The sequence below is a fragment of the Morus notabilis genome, unplaced genomic scaffold, assembly GCF_000414095.1.
Source record: "Morus notabilis unplaced genomic scaffold, ASM41409v2 Scaffold2427, whole genome shotgun sequence".
Lineage (NCBI taxonomy): Eukaryota > Viridiplantae > Streptophyta > Magnoliopsida > Rosales > Moraceae > Morus > Morus notabilis.
In genome coordinates this window covers 99,737-119,519 of record NW_010360029.1, presented here as the reverse complement: position 1 = coordinate 119,519, position 19,783 = coordinate 99,737, and the positions used below count along the sequence as shown (strand labels likewise).

At 29.9% G+C, this 19,783-nt stretch overlaps 1 protein-coding gene and 1 non-coding gene across 2 annotated transcripts; one reads left to right on the top strand and one right to left on the bottom strand.

Annotated features, from left to right (window-relative positions):
- Positions 1-3,026: 3,026 nt before the first annotated feature.
- On the bottom strand, positions 3,027-3,098 carry TRNAQ-UUG. The gene has a single exon. It is a non-coding gene; the product is annotated as a tRNA-Gln (tRNA).
- Positions 3,099-14,291: 11,193 nt separating this feature from the next.
- Positions 14,292-17,918, top strand: LOC21392179 (bidirectional sugar transporter N3). The gene is made up of 6 exons (XM_010095633.2): positions 14,292-14,461; positions 14,757-14,793; positions 14,916-15,126; positions 15,427-15,588; positions 15,718-15,837; positions 17,211-17,918. Exons 1-6 carry the CDS (start codon positions 14,410-14,412, stop codon positions 17,541-17,543), a joined length of 915 nt encoding a protein of 304 aa, XP_010093935.1. The 5' UTR covers positions 14,292-14,409; the 3' UTR covers positions 17,544-17,918.
- Positions 17,919-19,783: the final 1,865 nt, after the last annotated feature.

Sequence of the window (19,783 nt, the reverse complement as noted above, 5' to 3'; positions counted from 1 at the left end):
TACATTGTTGAGAATTCTAGTTCTTAAAAAGGATTTTTAACTCAATAACGGTTTATTTTGCTACAGGGAGAAACTATTGTTTTAACTGGGGGGTTAAATTTTTAATGGTTTTATTTATGAACGTTCACATTAAATTTTGTAATGTGCGATATATAATTGTTTCTATTTATAGATAAGAGCGTTGAAAAATTATTTAAATCATTAAAATATCAATGGTTTTATTAATTATTTAAATCATTAAAATATCAATGGTTTTATTATTATTATTATTATTATTATTTTGTGAAGATATTATTGACCCGTTTAGTTTGTCGGTTTGAGTTTTTAATTCGAGTTTAGATGTGACTTAATGTGAGAGCTTTTTATTCTTGTAAAAAAGTTAGATGTGATTATTTTTAAGAGCTTTTTACTGTAGCAAAACTCAAATTTTAAACTCGAATCGGTGAAATAAACGTTGAATCTTAACCACTAAATAATAGGAGTAAATAATCGAATTCAAATCACAAGTTCAATTTTAATGTCTAGAATAGTGTTCAATCAATCAGATTGTGTTACATCATTTTAAAAAAATTAAAATATCTTTCTAACTAATTTTTCCTTATTTTAATATTTAAATCTATTAATTGGTCTTTTAAAAAAATATATATTAATTAGTGTGTCTCATTATAATTAATTAAACATTAATTAGAACATTAAAAATTAAACAGTAAATTTAACTCCGTAAATAATCGTAGTCGACTTGGTACTTACCGTGTAATCTATTGCTTTTCTTTTCTTTTCTTTTGTTTTATTTTTATTTTGTTCCTTATCCTACATAAGCTGTCGGATACGACTGATTCCTCAAGCATGGGACGATGGATGAATCCTGCTGTGAAGAATGTTTGCTGACGTGTCTGTCTCTCACGCGACAATGTCTGCCAAGGAGAGAATGAGAATATTCCTTTGTTTCTTATTAGGTTGGTCATGAGGCCCGTTGGGCTATTAAGAACAGTCTCATTTCAATTATGGGCCCGCAAACGAGATTGGATTTATATATTTTGCCAAGGAAAAATTGGGATTAAAAATATATTACTGGTAGTCTCTCACTTTTTAATTATTAAATATATTTTAAATTTTATTTATTACGTATATTTTTTTTAATCTGATGTGATTTTAATCATATTTAACGGTAAAAAATTAGGACTATTAGAGAAACTCCCGAATAAATTATATGAATTTTACCCCATTTTCTGATGTTTATGTACTATTGATTTAATCTGAAATGAAATGACTATTTTTTATGGTAAATACTGTCAAAGAGGTGAAATGCCGAGAAAGTATTATGCTAATAGTATAGGTTAATCTCCCATCAATATACAATTTGCAAAGAAGTAGGCACCAAATTGTGTACCAATTAACATTATAACAAGTCAATTGCTACAATGATATCAAAAATTTGATAAATAATTTGGTAGGCAACATTATTCCAAGTCAAAAGTCTAATTAGGTGTAACGTTTAGTGGAATTGTCCCTTGCGGCTATCCCCTGTAATATTTATGTCGTATAATCTCACATAATCGTGGCATATTACCTAAAATTCAAACTAGTGTTTGCGCAGTCTAAGGTCAACCTTTTACGTTTCTTTGTTTGATTTGGTCTCTTTGTGGATAGGAGGGACGGGCATGCATGAAACCCATCAAGCATAGTAATATACTAAAAAATGAATTTGATATGCTAATTCATAACCTCTTGTTTGATAAGAGAGAAAATGAAAGATGGAGAGGGGTGAGATGATTACTTGAAGGATTTGGTATTTACAATAAAAAAGTTTATAAAAAAAAAAAAAAAAAAAAAAAAAAAAAAAAAAAACAAGAGAGAAAGAAATGGATTGGTTGAGGATTTTCAATCATTCAAAATATCACAATTTTAATCTCTACAAATATACATTATACCGAACAGAATTAAAAAAAAAAAATTTAATCTGCTTACTATCTATTTTTCTTAGTTAAATTTAATGTCTTTCTTTACCTTCTATTTTCTTTTCCTCTTATTCAATATGAGTAGTGTTAGGAATACCAACTATTTTGTACTAATTTACGTAACATAGAGTTATCATATATTCATTATTAGATACATTGATTTATTATTAATTGACGTGGTAATCTTTTAAACAATACCTAAAAGGATGGCCATATGCCACATAAATTAATATAAAAAATTAGAATTAAAATTAATATCTCTAGCATTATTATATCCAACAAAGCCGAAGAGAATGGGCCTTGCTTTTACCCGGGCCTTAACAAGGCAGTCTAGGAAGCCCAGCATTCAAGATTGTGAGGGTGAAAATGTCAAAGAAAAATAAGAAGGGAAACCAAGACTTGAGATGAATTAAAATTAATATGCCAATAGTTTATATAAGTTAATAAATATGTCAAATTACTGTTTTCGTCCATAACTTGTTTGGTTATGAACCATAACTTGACAAGTTATTCACAGTTTTTATCCATAACTTGTCTGGCTATGAACCATAACTTGACAAGTTATGGCCTATTAATTTCTATAACTAAAAATTGACCTATATACTTTCTTAAGCTTTTCATATTGGCTTATTTTCTACTATTTCCTAAAATTAATCTGCTTACTATCTATTTTTCTTAGTTAAATTTAATGTCTTTCTTTACGTTCTATTTTATTTTCCTCTCAATATGAGTAGTGTTAGGAATACCAACTCTAATTTTAACTCTAATCTCAACTATTTTATACTAACTTACATAATATAAAGTTATCATATATTCATTATTAGATACATTAATTTATTATTAATTGACGTGACAATCTTTTAAACAAATACTTAAAAGGATGACCATATGTCACATAAATTAATATAAAAAATTAGAATTAAAATTAATATCTCTAGCATTATCCTATCCAACAAAGCCGAAGAGAATGGGCCTTGCTTTTACCCGGGCCTTAACAAGGCAGTCTAGGAAGCCCAGCATTCAAGATTGTGAGGGTGAAAATGTCAAAGAAAAATAAGAAGGGAAAAAAGGTCCTACCGGGAGTCGAACCCAGGTCGCTGGATTCAAAGTCCAGAGTGCTAACCACTACACCATAGAACCCCTTGATGCTGAACAATCACAATTGACATTATTACCATTTATTATTTCCTTTTCTGGTTCCCTGTTAGGGTGCAATATTGAAGAAATGAATGCGGGGGTGTTCATGGTCTTTTTTTCTTTTTCTTTTGAGAAAATTTTATTTTAGTACCATTTGTTATATCAAAATTTAAGTTTGGTATTATTTGTTTTCGAAACTTTTATGCCGGTACTCCGACCTTTTAAAAAATACTTTTTTTTGGGTACCTCAAAGCTATTTTTTTGGAACAAAAAAAGATAAAATTACTCATATTATAAAAATTCATCTACTAGCAAGAATTTTAAAGAAAAAAAAACATTTAAAAAATCATTATACCTGTAGAGCATAATCTTTTTTTTTAAAAATTCATCTATTTAAAATCCTTTTTTAAAATCTTTTTTTCTTCAAAATTCTATTCAATAGATAAATTTTATAATAAGGGCAATTTTATCTTTTCGTGTTCTAAAAAATGGCTCCTAGATACTAAAATAATATTTTCTAAAAGGTCGAGGTACCGGTATAAAATTTTGAAAAATAAAGAGTACTAAACTCAAATTTCGATATAACAGATGGTACTAAAATGATTTTTTCTTTTTTCGCTAAGGGTGTTCATGGTCTAATTTACTAGCTTCCAATCCAAACAATATCTGAAAGTTCTCATCATTAAAGAAAATAAAGCCAATATTTTCCAAACTCAATATAACATTTTTTCCTCGGAAATGTTGAGATTTTCTTCCTTGTGCTTGGGTCTTGATCTATAATTATAAATTCTACAAATGGAGGTAAATAGATGAATGGACAAAATGGCTCACGGTGATCTTGTATCTCGTTAACATGAACTATTATTCGTTCTTGATTTACAGGGGACAAAATTAATCAATTTACAAATAAATTGTCGTGTAAAAAAATTAATTGAGAAGTTAAATGGCGGTGGACGACTCTGATTTTTATAGCTCTTTGGTCTCTAGAAATATGCCGAAGATCCCTCGCTACAAATGTAATTATAAGTTGACTAAAGTCTTTTTTCCTTGCTTAGTTTTCCCCTTTAAATTTTATTTGAAAGGCTTTAATGAGGTTCAATATGTGGGGTTTGGCTTACGTAAGGATAGTTTTCACTTGATGATCACCTAATGTTTTCCTCACCATTTCTCTTGTCTTGACCTACAGTTGACTAACTCCTAGGGTTTAGGTGTTGTTTTATGTTTGACTTGTTAGTTGGTTTTCTTGCCTTTTTGGGTGACCTTCATTTTACTTGTATTTCTAATATTTCTAATAATTTTCATATAATAAAATTGAAGTCAAGAGTTTGACAGAGGATGAGTTTGCTCGAGGTATCAACTTAGGCCTCGTTCATTTAACCGATTTAAGTTTTCAGTTCTAGGTTTCTACTGTAAAAAGTTCTCAATAAATATCACATCTAACTTTTTCTGCTACAGTGAAAAGCTCTCAGAAAGTGTCACATCTTAACTTGAATTGAAAACTCGAATCCGCAAAGTGAACGAGGCCTTAGTTGAAATGTACTTTCGGTTTTCTCTTATATGAATTACTCTATCTATCTTTATTCATCTTGAAAAAGGAAATAAATAGATCGATGCATGGAGTGTGTTATATACACGTTGACAGCTTTTTGGTAACTGCCATAAATTTTTAGCATACAACTATATTGCGCATCTCCATACAATGCCAAATTAGTTTGTCAATACCAAATTTTAGTGTTTGGGTAGGAAAATTATTCTTTAATACAATATTATTTTTAATGTTAAATTTAACATGTGCTTTGACACCAAGTGTAACATATATCAAATTTAATCATTTTAATTGCCATTGGTTGATGAATTATTTATTTATTTATTTATTCATTACAACATTGTTGTTCTCGAATTACTTTATAATTAAAAGTTTATTTTTACAAATTCCAATCAAAATTTGATAATTATGAAAAAAAATAGATATAATATTTGAAATAATATTATACATTAGAACATAAAATAAAATAACACATCAAACATGTTATTTTCACACGTTTAATTTAACGTTAAATATAGCATTGATATTGACATACGCATTTGAAATACTCTAACTTCATCACGACAAGCATGCACGCATCTTTCTCAGTTTCAATAAAAATAGATGAGTTTAACCGACCAACATATATATGCTATTTGACTATACTCGTAATTAAAGTTTAAGTCCTTTAAGCAAACAGTATTAAGGTCCAAACCATATCATTAATATCACAATCAAGAAGCGAAATCGGTTTTTGATAATTGCATCTCTGATTGCATGAATTTTATGAACCTCTATTTCGTACATGTTGATAATCACAATGAAAGGCACGTACGTACACGTAGTGGATATTGCTGCAATTAGAAAGCAACTAAAATCAATCATGAAATTTACTTGACGTCATGAGATATCAACCGAGTCTAAGCTATTTGGGAATAAAGAAAAAATAAAAAAGTTTAAGATAAGAGTTGCTCGTTGGAGGTACCCTACAAACACATATTGAATGGAATTAACTTTTCTTATTTTTCAAAAAAAATAAAATAAAAAAAATTAAAGAATTAGCTTTTTGGTAATCATTAGCATAGTGTAAGGGTGGGTGTGGGACATCTTGATAGAGTGCAAAACCACATATGCATTTCCGATAACTTTTGGACCAATTAGAAAAGGATATGCATATAAATTTATACCATTTATTGTGCCTAATTTGATTGCATTATTATCATGCTTCGCTGTGCCATAACAACTGGACCTCATTCGGTCTTTTAATGCAGGGAATTCTATCCCGAATCCCAGCAATCAGAGATCCAGTGATATCATAATTTGCTACAAAAGGGTAAAAAAAAAAAAAAAATTAAAAATGAATAAAACGAATTATCGACCTTTTTCTTTGGCTTTTTGTGGACCTAAAAGTGACGATATATATGGTCAAATGAATTAGTTGGTGTAACACAAATATGATAACTAGGAGTGATTTTGGGAAGTATTTTCAAACATATAGTAAAAGACGAGATAAGGTAACTGGTATTAAACAAATTATAACATCTCAATTAGGCCCGTATCTCCTAAACTCTTAATTCTTTTACCAAACGTTCAAGTCAAATATAATAAAATAAAAAGAAGCACTAGGGAAATTGGACCTTTTTCTTTGGCTTCTTGTGGACCTAAGAATTACTATATATATATATATATATATATGGTCAAATGAATTAACACAAATAGGATAACTAGTAGTGATTTTGGGAAGTATTTTCAAATACATGGTAAAAGACAAAATAAGTTAACTGATATTAAGCAAATTATAACATCTCAACTAGGTCCGCACCTCCTAAACTGCAAATCCTTTTACGAAACGTTCAACTCAAATTTGATAAAAATAAGAAATTGAACATAAGAAAACAGCCCTAGGGCAAGAAGACAACAAATGAAGCTAAAATAAGAGCTAACATGAGTGATAGAAAATTAAATATTTAACATGGTGAAAAACGTCTAGTTTATGTCAATAAGTACTAGGTTAAATAGTACTGGATAGGATGTATGGTGAATGGTGGTTTATTGGAAGGCACGTGGCTCGATTCCCCATTATATATATATATATATAATCTGTCTAGTTCATGATAATATAGGTTTAAAAAGTTTCGTAACATAATTTATATTGTTAATGATAAATACATTTAATAATATTGACCTGGGAAACAGAAGATTAATAATCATGTAATAATTAGCTCATGGATTAGCATTAATAATTAAAGGGAAACAGAAGATTAACGAGAATTACGTAACACTAACTATCTTCTTTTTTTTTTCCCCCCCTACGAGATAAAATCAATCTCTGGCTCACTTTTATGCATGCTTTTAGTTTTACATACGTCACATTATGCAATCCATATTGATGATACGTCATGAGGTGGTACCCTTTTAACCTTTATTTTTCTTCCATACTTCAGCTTATGTCATCTACAGCATTAGAAAGAACAAATCAAATTTAAAAGACAGAAATAAACCCACTTGTAACTTGTGTCTATCGCTCATTTTGAATCTGTCATTTTTTCCCCCTTTTCTGATCATCATAATCGATATTATATGTATAGATTCATGATAATTAAAAAAAGTAGGAAATATAATGCATTATAACTTGCATATATAGAATTAGTTTTGGGGAACATATATATCCCGTTGAGGATAAATACACTTCTCCAACTAATAAATTTTAAAAATTAAAATGCGCACGACGACTAACTAGGTACACACAAATTTAAATCAAAATGCGTGCCAGAAAAAAGCTTATAAATATACATGGTGCTCTCTGATTGTTTGCACTTTTTTTTTCTCATATTTGTGTATCTTTACAATAAGTTTAGTGTTTCTTAATTTCAATATGCTTCTCCTAATATAAGTTGTCCCTGCGTTATCCTCTTAAGGACACTATAGCTTGATCTTAGCTACACGTCTTGTCGTCATCTGATCCTAAACATGATATCATGTCTAAAAGAGCAAAAGCCAAACTATTTAATTAATTGGGCGAGTGAATTATTTTAGTGCTCCATAATCTTTCTAGATAAACAAGAAAACATAGAAGGAAATTACCGGTCGTGTCATCTTTTATACACGGGATTTACAAAAGCAATGTTGATTAGTAATTAATTTCCTCAGATCATTTGTCTTAATAAAAAAAGCAATGTTGATTGCGTCAGATTATATAAACAGGCTTTTAAACGACGATATATGTCCCTGCTGAAAGGGAAGAAGATGACGGTGTTTTTAATAAACCGATGATTTGTTGGAATATTGTTCACGCTTTCAGCAAATTACAAATGTCGTTATTAGAAGTCACATTAAAATTTTTTCAAAAAAAAAAAAAAAAAAAAAAAGGGGGGTAATAAAGCACCATGTAAAGGGAAATTCTTGAGAAGAATCTGGCCGGCGCCAATACGGTTCATAGTCTTCGATAACGTGTTTTTTGTTTTGTTTTGTTTTTTTTGGACTAAAAGTTTTTAGGAAAGATTCAGCAACGACAAATGTCGTTGCTAATTAAAGTTGTCTGTCAGAATATTTTGTGCGAGAGGTAACGCTATTTACAATCTTCAGTAATGACCTGTGTTGTGGCCGAAATTTTTTGTAAGGATTTTGTCAAAATATTAACCGTCGGTAAATACAAGGTTTTCGGTAATATCATACATTGGTGTGGTTGAAAACTTTTGTCGCTAAAAACCCTTCTTTTAATTTTGGTGTTACTTTCACCTGTGCCCGGATGCATTGGCTTTTGAAGAATAATTACACATATAGAAGATGCTTATTGAGACTTATAAGAAAAACAATTTAATTGGAAGGAGAGCTTATTAGAGGTTACAAAAAGAAAAAAAGAAAAGGAAACATTAATTTATATTTAAAAGTCCAATAATTATGAATTTTGTCAGTACTATATATACAATAAGGATATGGAGCCATCGACAAAGAACTAAATGATTGAAACCAAGTTGTAATTATTATACAATTAAATACTAAATTCCAAGAATTTGGGATGATTTGTCAGCCGGGCTTAAAGTTTATGTTATTTTGCAACACGTAAGTGGCATTTGACTAGAAATTGATGATATATGGCGGGCTATGGGTCAATGGGAAGACCATTAATACCGATTGTTGTAAATTTTTAACTCCATACCCATAATTAAAAAAATTAAAAAAAATTGTGTATATCTAGCTTCCCGTTGATTTCCAACAACTTGGTTTGGCTCCAAAATACCATGAAAGAGCAAAAGTAAAATATGCACACATAGCCAGAAAAGGCAACTAGGTAAGTGATTTTATTCAAATTCTTGAATATGCTTTGCTGTAAAGAGAACATTCATATATAATGTATATAAAATAAATTTTATTTTTTTTTGTAAAGTTTGTTCATATATATAATAATGTGTAATTACTTGTTATATATCACTTCTACTTACTATATATGTAATACCTTAAAAGCTTTTGCACATATGATCAATTTGGAATTTGCTTCCAAGTTGCGAAACCTTTTATTTTGTGTCGATTGAAGAAGTGGCCGATTTGGACACGTGAGGTGGGCTTTAAGGTGTGCTAGGCTAGCTAAGGAAATTGCTAGCTAAGGAAATTGCGTATTATCAACTTCAACGTAAGAGAAGAGAAAATAAGATATCTACACATATGATAATATCAATCAATCATTCATATCATATCACATATACATGATTGGAAATCTAACTTTAATTGCACACATCATGAACAGGAGGACCCGAAAATCATGCGTAATATTGAAGAATTTTCTGGCAGAAAGATATAATATAAACTTCCACTACTATAAGAGAACAGGAATTCATGTGTCTGCGTATATATATACGGCCTCGTTCACTTCGCTGATTCGAGTTTAGAATTTGAGTTTTTCTACAATAAAAAGCTCTCACAAACAATCACATCTAACTTTTTTACTACAGTAAAAAGCTCTCACATAAAATCACATCTCAACTTGAATTCTAAACTCAAATTAGCGAAGTGAACGGGGCCAAAATATGTGTATCCATGACCTTTTTTATTTATCATTCTCATCATCATGATATCACGAAGTCAAATCATCCAAAAAAGAAAAAAAGAGCAATGTAATCTTGTTGGCACAAAACATTCCATGCAGTTGATTAGACTGGTATAATTACAAGTGGCATAAAGAGCTTTTGAGGGCCACACTTAATTACATAATATTACTTACCCCTATATGCTCGGATATTTCATAATATTGCACTTTTATATCTCCACGCGGCATCAGCGTCAAACGGCTATGAACAACCAAATTTTGTTTTTTTTTCTTGTGAAACAAATTGATTGGGTCAGTATGACCTTAATTAACATCAAAATTACACAATTTATTATACCAATAATTTGGTGTTACGTACACTAATGTATTCCGTATCTATTAATTTGACTCTTTAGCTCCCTTTTAAACCCGTGCAGTGCACGAACTAGTTAAAACAATGGAGACCAAGATTCTGTGAGATTTAATACATATAATAAGGATTCTAAGTTTTATAACATAACACACGATGAATTGAAATTAGATATAGTCTTACATGGAGACGTCTGAGGAGGATTAGCACCAAACCATGTTATAATTAAGAGAACTATGTATTGATCTAATCTAAAGATCGTAATAAGGGTACAAATATAAAGTTTTTTGTCTTTTTTCTCATCAGAAGCCTAATTACAAGATATTTGTTTTGTTAGAATATCTGAATATGATATATGATATTTGCATAGTTGTGGATATCTTTTATTTTTTTAGTAAGAAAAAGAAATAAAACAAAAAACAAATAAGGAAGTTCAGATCTAGCCACAAGAGCTAATAAAACAAGAAAAATAAGAACAAACAGCCTGAGCAACTCTACAAAAAAAAAAAAAAAAAAAAAAAAAAAAAAAACAGTCGGAGAAATAATACAAACTAATAATACACAACTTTTCGTAAATTATTGAACTTCTCTAATCTATCCTACAACCCTAAAACTACAATCTCCATGTATTTTATTAATTAACTAATAAAAAATTGTGCCAACAAAAAATTTAATTATAAGCTTTGGTAATTGGTATTATGTAGGATCCAAAATTTGTTAAACAACTTGATGTTTGATTATTATTAATGTAATTTGAAATTCATTAGTTTTAATAAGAGACTAGTTGAAATTGGTTTTGAATCACCACAAAGTGGTATCCAGTAGAATCGATCTTCTTCCTAAGTGGTTTAGTAGATAAAAAGTCTCAAGTTCAAGTCTAATAAAAAGCACTTTAGCTATTTCATCCCGTCGGGGTATATTCATTAGCCCTGGTAGGGCTGCAGTGATTCGTTTTATCTTTTGACGAAACTATTAATAGCTCAAAGTGAATATTTTTCAATATGTGATGAGGCAACTTTGATTAAGCACAAAAAGTAGTTACGACTGGTCGTCTCTCTCCATATTTCATTTATTTGTATATATAAAAAAAGACATTGGTTTTGAAGAGAAATTATTTAGTACACATCATATTGCTTATGTGGTACACATGTCCAATGAAATTGTACTATTTAGACACCCGTCCAATAAGATTGTGTCATTTGGACATTTTGTCTATGTCAGCTTTTCACTTTTATTTTTCTCTTTCCTAATAGGTATTTGCATTGAATACTTATTAGGAAAGAGAAAAATAAAAGTGAAACGCTGATATAGACAAAATGTCCAAATGATACAATCTCATTGGACGTGTGTACCATATAAGTAATATGACGTAGTACATATAGCTGTATAGTTTAAGCGGCTTCAGAAAACGCACTATAGTAGGTATGGAAAAAACAGAGAAAATAAGAGATTATGATATCAAAAAGAACAAATGCTTGTTTGGTGGGTTTAGCTAAGCCTGTCGCATTAATTGAATTCAATATTATTGGTTATCTTATCATTCTACCTTTTATAAAATGAATCACTTTTTGGTGCAAGACTTGTTAAGAGTTTCAATACCCAGCAAGCTAGCAATCAAGGAAATAACTCTGAAGATCGCCGTTGATAGAACTTTTTGAAGCTAGATATCTAAATAGATCACGGACACGCACACACATATATATATGTATGTATATATATAACGATTTATAAGTAACTACGCCATTATATATAATAGATTGAAGTACAATATGGAAAAGTAGTATTTCCCACTGGTGGGATTTTATACTTTACCTTTCACTATAGTGAAAACTTGAAAACTAAATAAATATGATCAAACAATATATATAAGAATAACATATCCATTTCCATGCATAGTTCCAACTGTGGCACGTGTATATGCATACGGCAACTCTCCTAATGTTTGTCCCTATCACAAAAATAACTTTAGCATGAATATTTCAAAAAGCAGTAAAATCAACTTACAAAAAGCTAGGTTATTAGTCAAAGGTAAATTAGTTATGTGTCATTAACTTAGCTATTCAAGCTCAATAATTTTTCTATATATGTGAACGAGTTTTGAATGATTACGTTTTCATCGGTAGTTACACTAAATATAAAAATTTAATGACATAGCGTGATAAGAATTAAGTTCCACTAATTGTCAGAAATTTTTTTAGTCAACTATATAATTTATTATAACTGTCAAATTAATATCTTACAGCTAAAATAATAATACTAATTGATAGTTAAATATTAAAGTAACTATTAAAATCACACCCGTATATATATATATATATATATATATATTCACATAACTATAACTAGTCGTTTTCTTTAGTTTCTCTTCCTAAGAAAATGGCTAGAAGTAGTTCATAGAGAATATCTCTCCTACTTAACAAGGATTTGTACGGCGCGTCATATTAATTACTTGGGGGTCGATCAAAGAATAGAAAATATCTCTCCTACTAAATTATAATACGTATACGGAAATTATATATTAATAATTAGGAAATAGTACTAATCTTAAATATATCGAATATATATCATGAGGGATACACTTAGCTAATCTTATCATCTGTGGTGGACCATCTGAGTCTCCACCTACCACTTTAGAGCCCATCTATATCTTCAGAAAAACCACTAAAAAGCAGTCAGAAACGCTATACATATTATAATTGCTCACTTTTTCCTGTTCCATTAATTTTCTGTCCATCCAAACACAAACCCCTGATCAAATAAAATAAAGAAGCTAGCATTAACGTTAACTGGGGAAGGATAATGAGTACTTTAAGAGTATTCTTATACAACGGGTAGATACATGTAATTATCATGAGATCAAATGTTGACACTTGTGATTTCCAGTACAAAGGATTTGAATTCCCCTCGTTCACGCGTGACTAGGGTCAATAAAGCTAAATGAGATAGACCGCAATATCAATATATATATATATATATATGTGTGTGTGTGTATATATATGTGTATATATATATTCACTAAATGGAGAAGAAGGAGCTGAAATTAGAGAGACTTGACAATACCAATATACATACATACATACATATATATATATATATATATTCAATATAAGAGGAATTGAAATTACAGAAACTTCGCGTTTTTCAATTAGCTAGATTAGCACCGACTAGACAACTCAAACAAGCCTTTACTCTAATTTATTATATAAAAAAAAATATCAAATAAAAAAGTTTACAATCTACCTAGGTAGCCATCAAGAACGAATCAAAAAAAAAAGAAATACGTATATAAGGAAACCCTACATGGAGAGTAAAGGAAAACAAGCGAAAATAAACACACAACACAACTTTCATTTAGACAATATATATATATATATATATATATATATATATATATATATGTATGGGTGTAGTTTCAATGATTACTTCGGTATTTATTTATCAATAGGTATATTATTTTAACTATGTGATATTAATTAGAAGATTATAGTAATAAATTAGATAGTTGGTTAAAAAAATGTGCAATTAATGAGACGATTCTTATCACACTACATAATTAAATTTTTATATTTGATAGATAACTAAAAATAAAAACTATAACTATTGAAAACTCGTTTATATATATATATATATGTATATGTAGTTGTATTTATATATGTATGATAAAACATTAATCCAAACCCAACGGAAAAGGATTGCTGTTATAATGGAATAGTAGTGCGTATTGTTGATCTCACATATAGAGCACACACGTCAAGATGTGAAGTTAAAGAATGAAATTCAACATGCCCTAATGGGGTTATACATGATAAAAAAAAAATACATGAAATGGGGTTGTGAGTGCTTTACGGTTTGAACTTTGAAGGAGCGAAAGCACTGCCAAATTGGATGGCACAAGAGAAACGGCTCATAAAAAAAGCAAACAGAAAAATGTTAAACTGGACTTGTCACGTGAAACTGGACTTGGGGAAAAAAAAAAAAAAAAACGTTAACTAGACATATTTGTTAAACTTTTTTTTTTATTTTGTTATTTATTTTTATTTTTTGGTTCGTAACGTAAGTCTGGCACAAACAGTTGTTAAAAATGTATCAACTCAGTAGTGATGAGGTGGCATATTTGGGTGCACCGTTATATGGTACTACGGCCACCTACCCATAATTATAATAAAATAATCATTTAATTGATGGCTCTTCATGCAACTTTAAGCTGCTTATACGGGTCATTTTTTCCCTCTATATATAGGCCAGAGCCTTGGCGTTTTAAGTTCGTGGCATGGCTAGGAATAGAAAAGGCTAGTACAATTCTCTTAAACCTTGCTCTTCTCAGTTTTCAATTTTGTTTTTGAGAGAGAGAGACAGAGAAAGAGAGCGAGAGCAATACCCAGGTAATCTAGAAGACATGGCCGCCTTTGCAACTGACAATCTTGGGGTTTTCATCTTTGGCCTCCTAGGTAAACATAATTACAAATATAACTACAGTTGGTATCATATATATATATATATATATATGTATACACATATATGTGTGTGTGTATCATTTGTAGTTAGTTCATCTATATACATATATGTAGTATATGGATTAATTCCATAACATCAACTTTACATTCTCATTACATTAATATTATATATCACCATATGTATTACAAATATATGTTCATTTAGTATTTATTAATGTTATGTAACAATAGTACTAGCTTGCACCAAGCTAACCATCTTCTGCGTCGTCAATTTTCTTGTTATTTTCAGGAAACGTCACTTCCTTGATCGTTTTTCTGGCCCCAGTGTAAGTTTTCTCTTTATATGATTATATTAGACGTGTGTGTGTGTGTGTGTGTGTATATATATATCCTTATTACTATGTAATATTAATCAGAATTTGTCAACTTATATAATTATTATTTGCAGACCAACATTTTACCGAGTGTATAAGAAGAAATCAACAGAAGGGTTCCAATCGGTTCCATATGTGGTTGCACTATTCAGCGCCATGATGTGGCTCTATTATGCAACCCTCAAGTCTGATTTAATCCTCCTTATCACCATTAACTCGGTTGGCTGTGTCATTGAGACCATCTACATTGCCCTGTACATTGCTTATGCAACAAAACAAGCAAGGGTACACATATATATATATATATATACAAAAATTTTTATTTATTTAATGGATATATAATATTTATACTATATATAACGCATGTGTATGTTATGTGTGTATATATATATACATATATATATTACGTAAATGACGAGAGATAATAACTGGTAGCAAGACAACTAGTATATTCTAGCTTGATTGACACCCGCTAGTTGGTCTATCCCGTAATTTTATTAAAAATTACATTATATCTATATCTATATATTTATATGTTTGTTTATATATCCTACATGTATAACAATATTAATTCTTGTACTGCAGATTTTCACTTTGAGGTTGATTCTTCTGTTGAACTTTGGAGGGTTTTGTTTGATTCTTTTGCTCTCCCACTTCTTAGCAAAAGGATCACTCAGAGCCACAGTTCTCGGATGGGTCTGTACAAGTTTTGCTGTCAGCGTCTTTGCAGCACCTTTAAGCATAATAGTAAGGATTCTATCACTTTCAAATATAACACTTTTTTTTTTCTTTTATATCATTTTCTTCATTAGTTTTTTTTTTTCTTTTTCTTTTTGGTTAATTTTTATTTATAGTAATTATGTCATGATTTTTCAGAGAGTGGTTATTCGCACAAAGAGCGTGGAGTTTATGCCACTTCCTCTTTCCTTCTTTCTCACACTAAGCGCCACTATGTGGCTAATGTATGGCCTAATGCTGAAGGATTTGTGCGTGGCGGTAAGTATTTAAGATCTCCTGTCTCGTATAAAATATATATATGTAATTAAAAATTATTTGTTAGTGAAAATATATCTTTTTTGTGGGGGTGATCACGCTAATCTAATACCTCCAAAATTAGTTGCCAAAATGAAGCGGTTAAAATACCCTTTTCATTATCTTTTGTAAAAGGACGTGATCTTAATATCAAAAAAGAAAAAGAACGAAAAAAAATCAGGGAGACAAACCTTTTATCTTTCAATGGTGCAATAACTTTAATTATCTTTCTTTTGCTATATGTATATATCGCAGCAAAGTGTGCCCATAATATGATAACGCTACTCCCACTACTTAGTGCATTTCGTCACACAAAAAACATGCATGCATGTCGTTTATTGATGGCCCATGATTAAAATATATAAAGTGCACCTTTATCAATTAGAACCAGATATCTACAACATATTTGTATTATAATATTATTTATTTTCTCTCTCTCTCTCTCTTCCTGCTAATTAAGCACATACTAAGCATATGTCAAACTATGGAATGTAAATATATGTCTTTGTGTATCTATATCTATGTATATGAATATTAATATTTAGAGAGGAAAAAAAAAAAGAAAAAACGAAATTATATACCATTTAGCGTACGCGGAGTAACTCTTTTATATATACATAGTGCTACTTCAATTATTTGACCAGATCACCGCTAGGTATTTGCAATCAATAATTTCTGGCTGGTGTGTTATAGTATATATATGCTGCTTGAAATTAAATATTTTAAAATATTAATATATGGTTATATATATCTATATGTAGTTCATAAAATAACTCAACAATATCTCCACTCCTTATAATTACTAAAGTGAATATGTATATTGTTCACGACATGAAGTGACCTATATGGAGCAGCTTTGATAGAAAGCTCTTGCTTTAAAAAAAAAAACTTATTCTTTTTGGATGAAATACGACCTTTGATAGTGTTTTGAGATTTTATCTTACATATATATAGGTTTTATCTACGGTCTCTCACTATAACATGTGAAAGTAAAAACGTAATATTATAGTTATTTAACGTAATATGAATACTAAAAAGACGTAGCATCAATAATTTTGACTAGCTCATACTATTGTTATACTTTAATTTGATTATTTACCACAATAAGAATGTTAGAAAGGTCTGATAATAGTTAGAGATAATTAAATATCTTGATATCTTATATTTTTAACGTCGGTGTTATCTTAAATAAATAACATGTTATGTTTTACAATTCTATACATTACGCTGAAGGCACGGTTCCGTCGAAGGGATCGAAAAAAATCTCTATATATGTTTGTTATTATTTGATGAGAAAATTATAATATATATATATATATATGTATATTTTTTTGCAGATTCCAAACGTCATGGGCCTGATCTTTGGGGTACTTCAAATGGTACTGTATGTAATCTATAGGAAAAACAAGACAGTGCTTGTTGAGGAACAAAAGGTACAAGAACAAATCAAAGCCGATATTGAGAAGGCTGAGACAATCATAATGGCCGAGGTACAAGTAATAAGCACAGAATCCAATAACAACAACGAAAGCAAGGAAAAGGAAAAGATTAATCACGAGAATTTCATTAACAACAGCAGCAATCAATTTGCGCACGCCCAAACACACCACTGTGTTTTCAACAGGGAAGCCCCACTTACCCCGTGCCAAGCAATCAAATGTGAAGCTTAATTTTGGGCCTCACTTGGAGTATTCCTAATGCCCCGTTCGGCCTTTGCTTATCTTATGCCCTCTCTTCTCTCTCTTAATTTGCATAAGAATCATATATATGTAACTCTCTCTCTCTCCCCCTCACTATATATCACCATGTGATATATTTGTTGAAAACATGTACGTAGAGGACGACGGTGTACATACGGTCTTCTTTATTAAGTTAAATTGGTGCACCTAATTGATCAACTTTTTGTGTCCGACACCGTGGTACGGCAATTATGCTTTTTCAACGGTGGAGGGCAAAAAAGTGGTCAATGACTGTACTATATATTAATGTTACTAAATTACTTTAATGAATAAAATATCTATATTTGTGTGTTTGTAAATTTGTGTTATATTTAATATTATTATTCAAGCATGATATTGAACTCCAGCTGCAAGGTCTAAGCTATGTACTCTTTTTCTCGTCCCTATATTAGTATTTGATGTCTCCCACCAAGCGATGTCTCTTCTATAGCTATAATACATATATATTGTATCATTTTCTACCTATATAGAGTAGCAACTCTAGTATTTATTTAAATTCCAGCCTTATACTTTTTTAGATAAAAATAATATTACTTTTCAAATTAAGCAAGAAATTTATTATAACTTATATACATTAATTAATCTTATAACCAGGTTTTTTCCAGGGTTTTTGTGTAACAAGGATTTGAATGGAGTCTATTATAAGGATTGATTCTTGAAGGTGTAGCTTTAGCTACCTTTTGACACCAATCCCTTTTATTTTTGTCCATTGTTCCATTTGTTTCCCTGTTTTGCCCTTCGGGGTTGTAATTCTTTCTAACATTTCATTTAGTTTTTCTTGATTTAATAATATTGAGTGGGGGCTTTCTTGTGAGTGCCAACCTAATAAGGATGTAGTTTCCTTTAGTTTTAGTTACTTTCTCGTTTCATTTATATGTGTGTATAGATATATATATATATATTTACTCATATTAGTTCTCGCTCTTTCCATTCAATATATATATACGTACACATATACATACATATGTGTGTATGTATCCGTTTGCTTACCGACTTTTTTAAAATAAAAATATGTTCTGAAGTGAGGAAATAGAAAAACCAATATTAATGGACATGACCTTAGAACTGCATAAAACCACGACCGGGTGGACAATCTATTCCACTAGTTAACTTTTTTTTTTTTTTTTATGAGATTAGGTTTAATTACCAAATAAGCAAATTCTGACTATATATTGTCGGAATATATCTAGCTATTATATATCAATAGCAAATTCAAATGACTAGCTATGAATAGTTGGTAAAAGAAAGTTCGATAAACAGATTTAGTACCTTATATGTATTGCAATCCATAGAGATACTTTATATAAGTCTCCCGATTGAATATCTATCACTAAGAAACGAACCTGAGCATTCTTCGTGTGTGATTGGTATTAAGAGTTAATTACGTGCCGTGATGCTATAATAATATATAAATGTATGTGTGTGTGTGTGTGTGTGTGTGTATGTATATATATATATATATATATATATATATATAAGAATATTGTTTATCTAATTAGCGTAAATATTCTTTTGTTCCCCCATATTTTTCTCAGAAGAAAAAGTGTTCTTCCACACATTTCATTAAAATAAGTAATACTGGTTGGCTTACGTAAGTGAAAACAACAATCAACGACAGGTAAAATCACAGAATATATTAAACAATAATACTCACGAAAAAAAGTAACCATATTATTTTAAGACTGCTCTAGCAATATTAATAATATTTTGGATTTACACGGAGCACAAAACCAATTGTTTTTTAACTTAAATAAATCGATCATTTTCACTTCCTTGAATCAACAGAGGACAACTAGTTCCAATTTAAAAATTGTATTTAAATTGTTGTTTATTACTTCGGATCCAGAATATGATTTAGTTAGGATCTTTTTCTTGGTTTTAGTAGTGCTCTTCATATATGCTTGCCCCACTCCTATGTTTATGGAATATTGTTTCAAGAACATCTCTTTTTCTTTGTTTGACCTCATTGGACCGTTTCGAAAATTCAAATCACAGGATTCTTTTTTTTTTTTTTGCGTTTTATTAATTAAGGATAAAATCATTTTAGTACCCTCTATTATAGAGAAACATCTTGCTGGTACCATGTATTTTTAATAATATTAAAATGGTATCTTCACATTTAAAAAAAAAAAAATTGGTACCCTGAGACGGACATACATGTATAAACTGTC

Coding starts and splice junctions, on each gene's coding strand:
- LOC21392179 (XM_010095633.2), top strand. CDS start 14,410: ATGGCCGCCTTTGCAACTGACAATCTTGGGGTTTTCATCTTTGGCCTC. Junction 15,589..15,717: donor CAGCACCTTTAAGCATAATA/GTAAGGATTCTA, acceptor ATGATTTTTCAG/AGAGTGGTTATTCGCACAAA. Junction 15,838..17,210: donor TGAAGGATTTGTGCGTGGCG/GTAAGTATTTAA, acceptor ATTTTTTTGCAG/ATTCCAAACGTCATGGGCCT.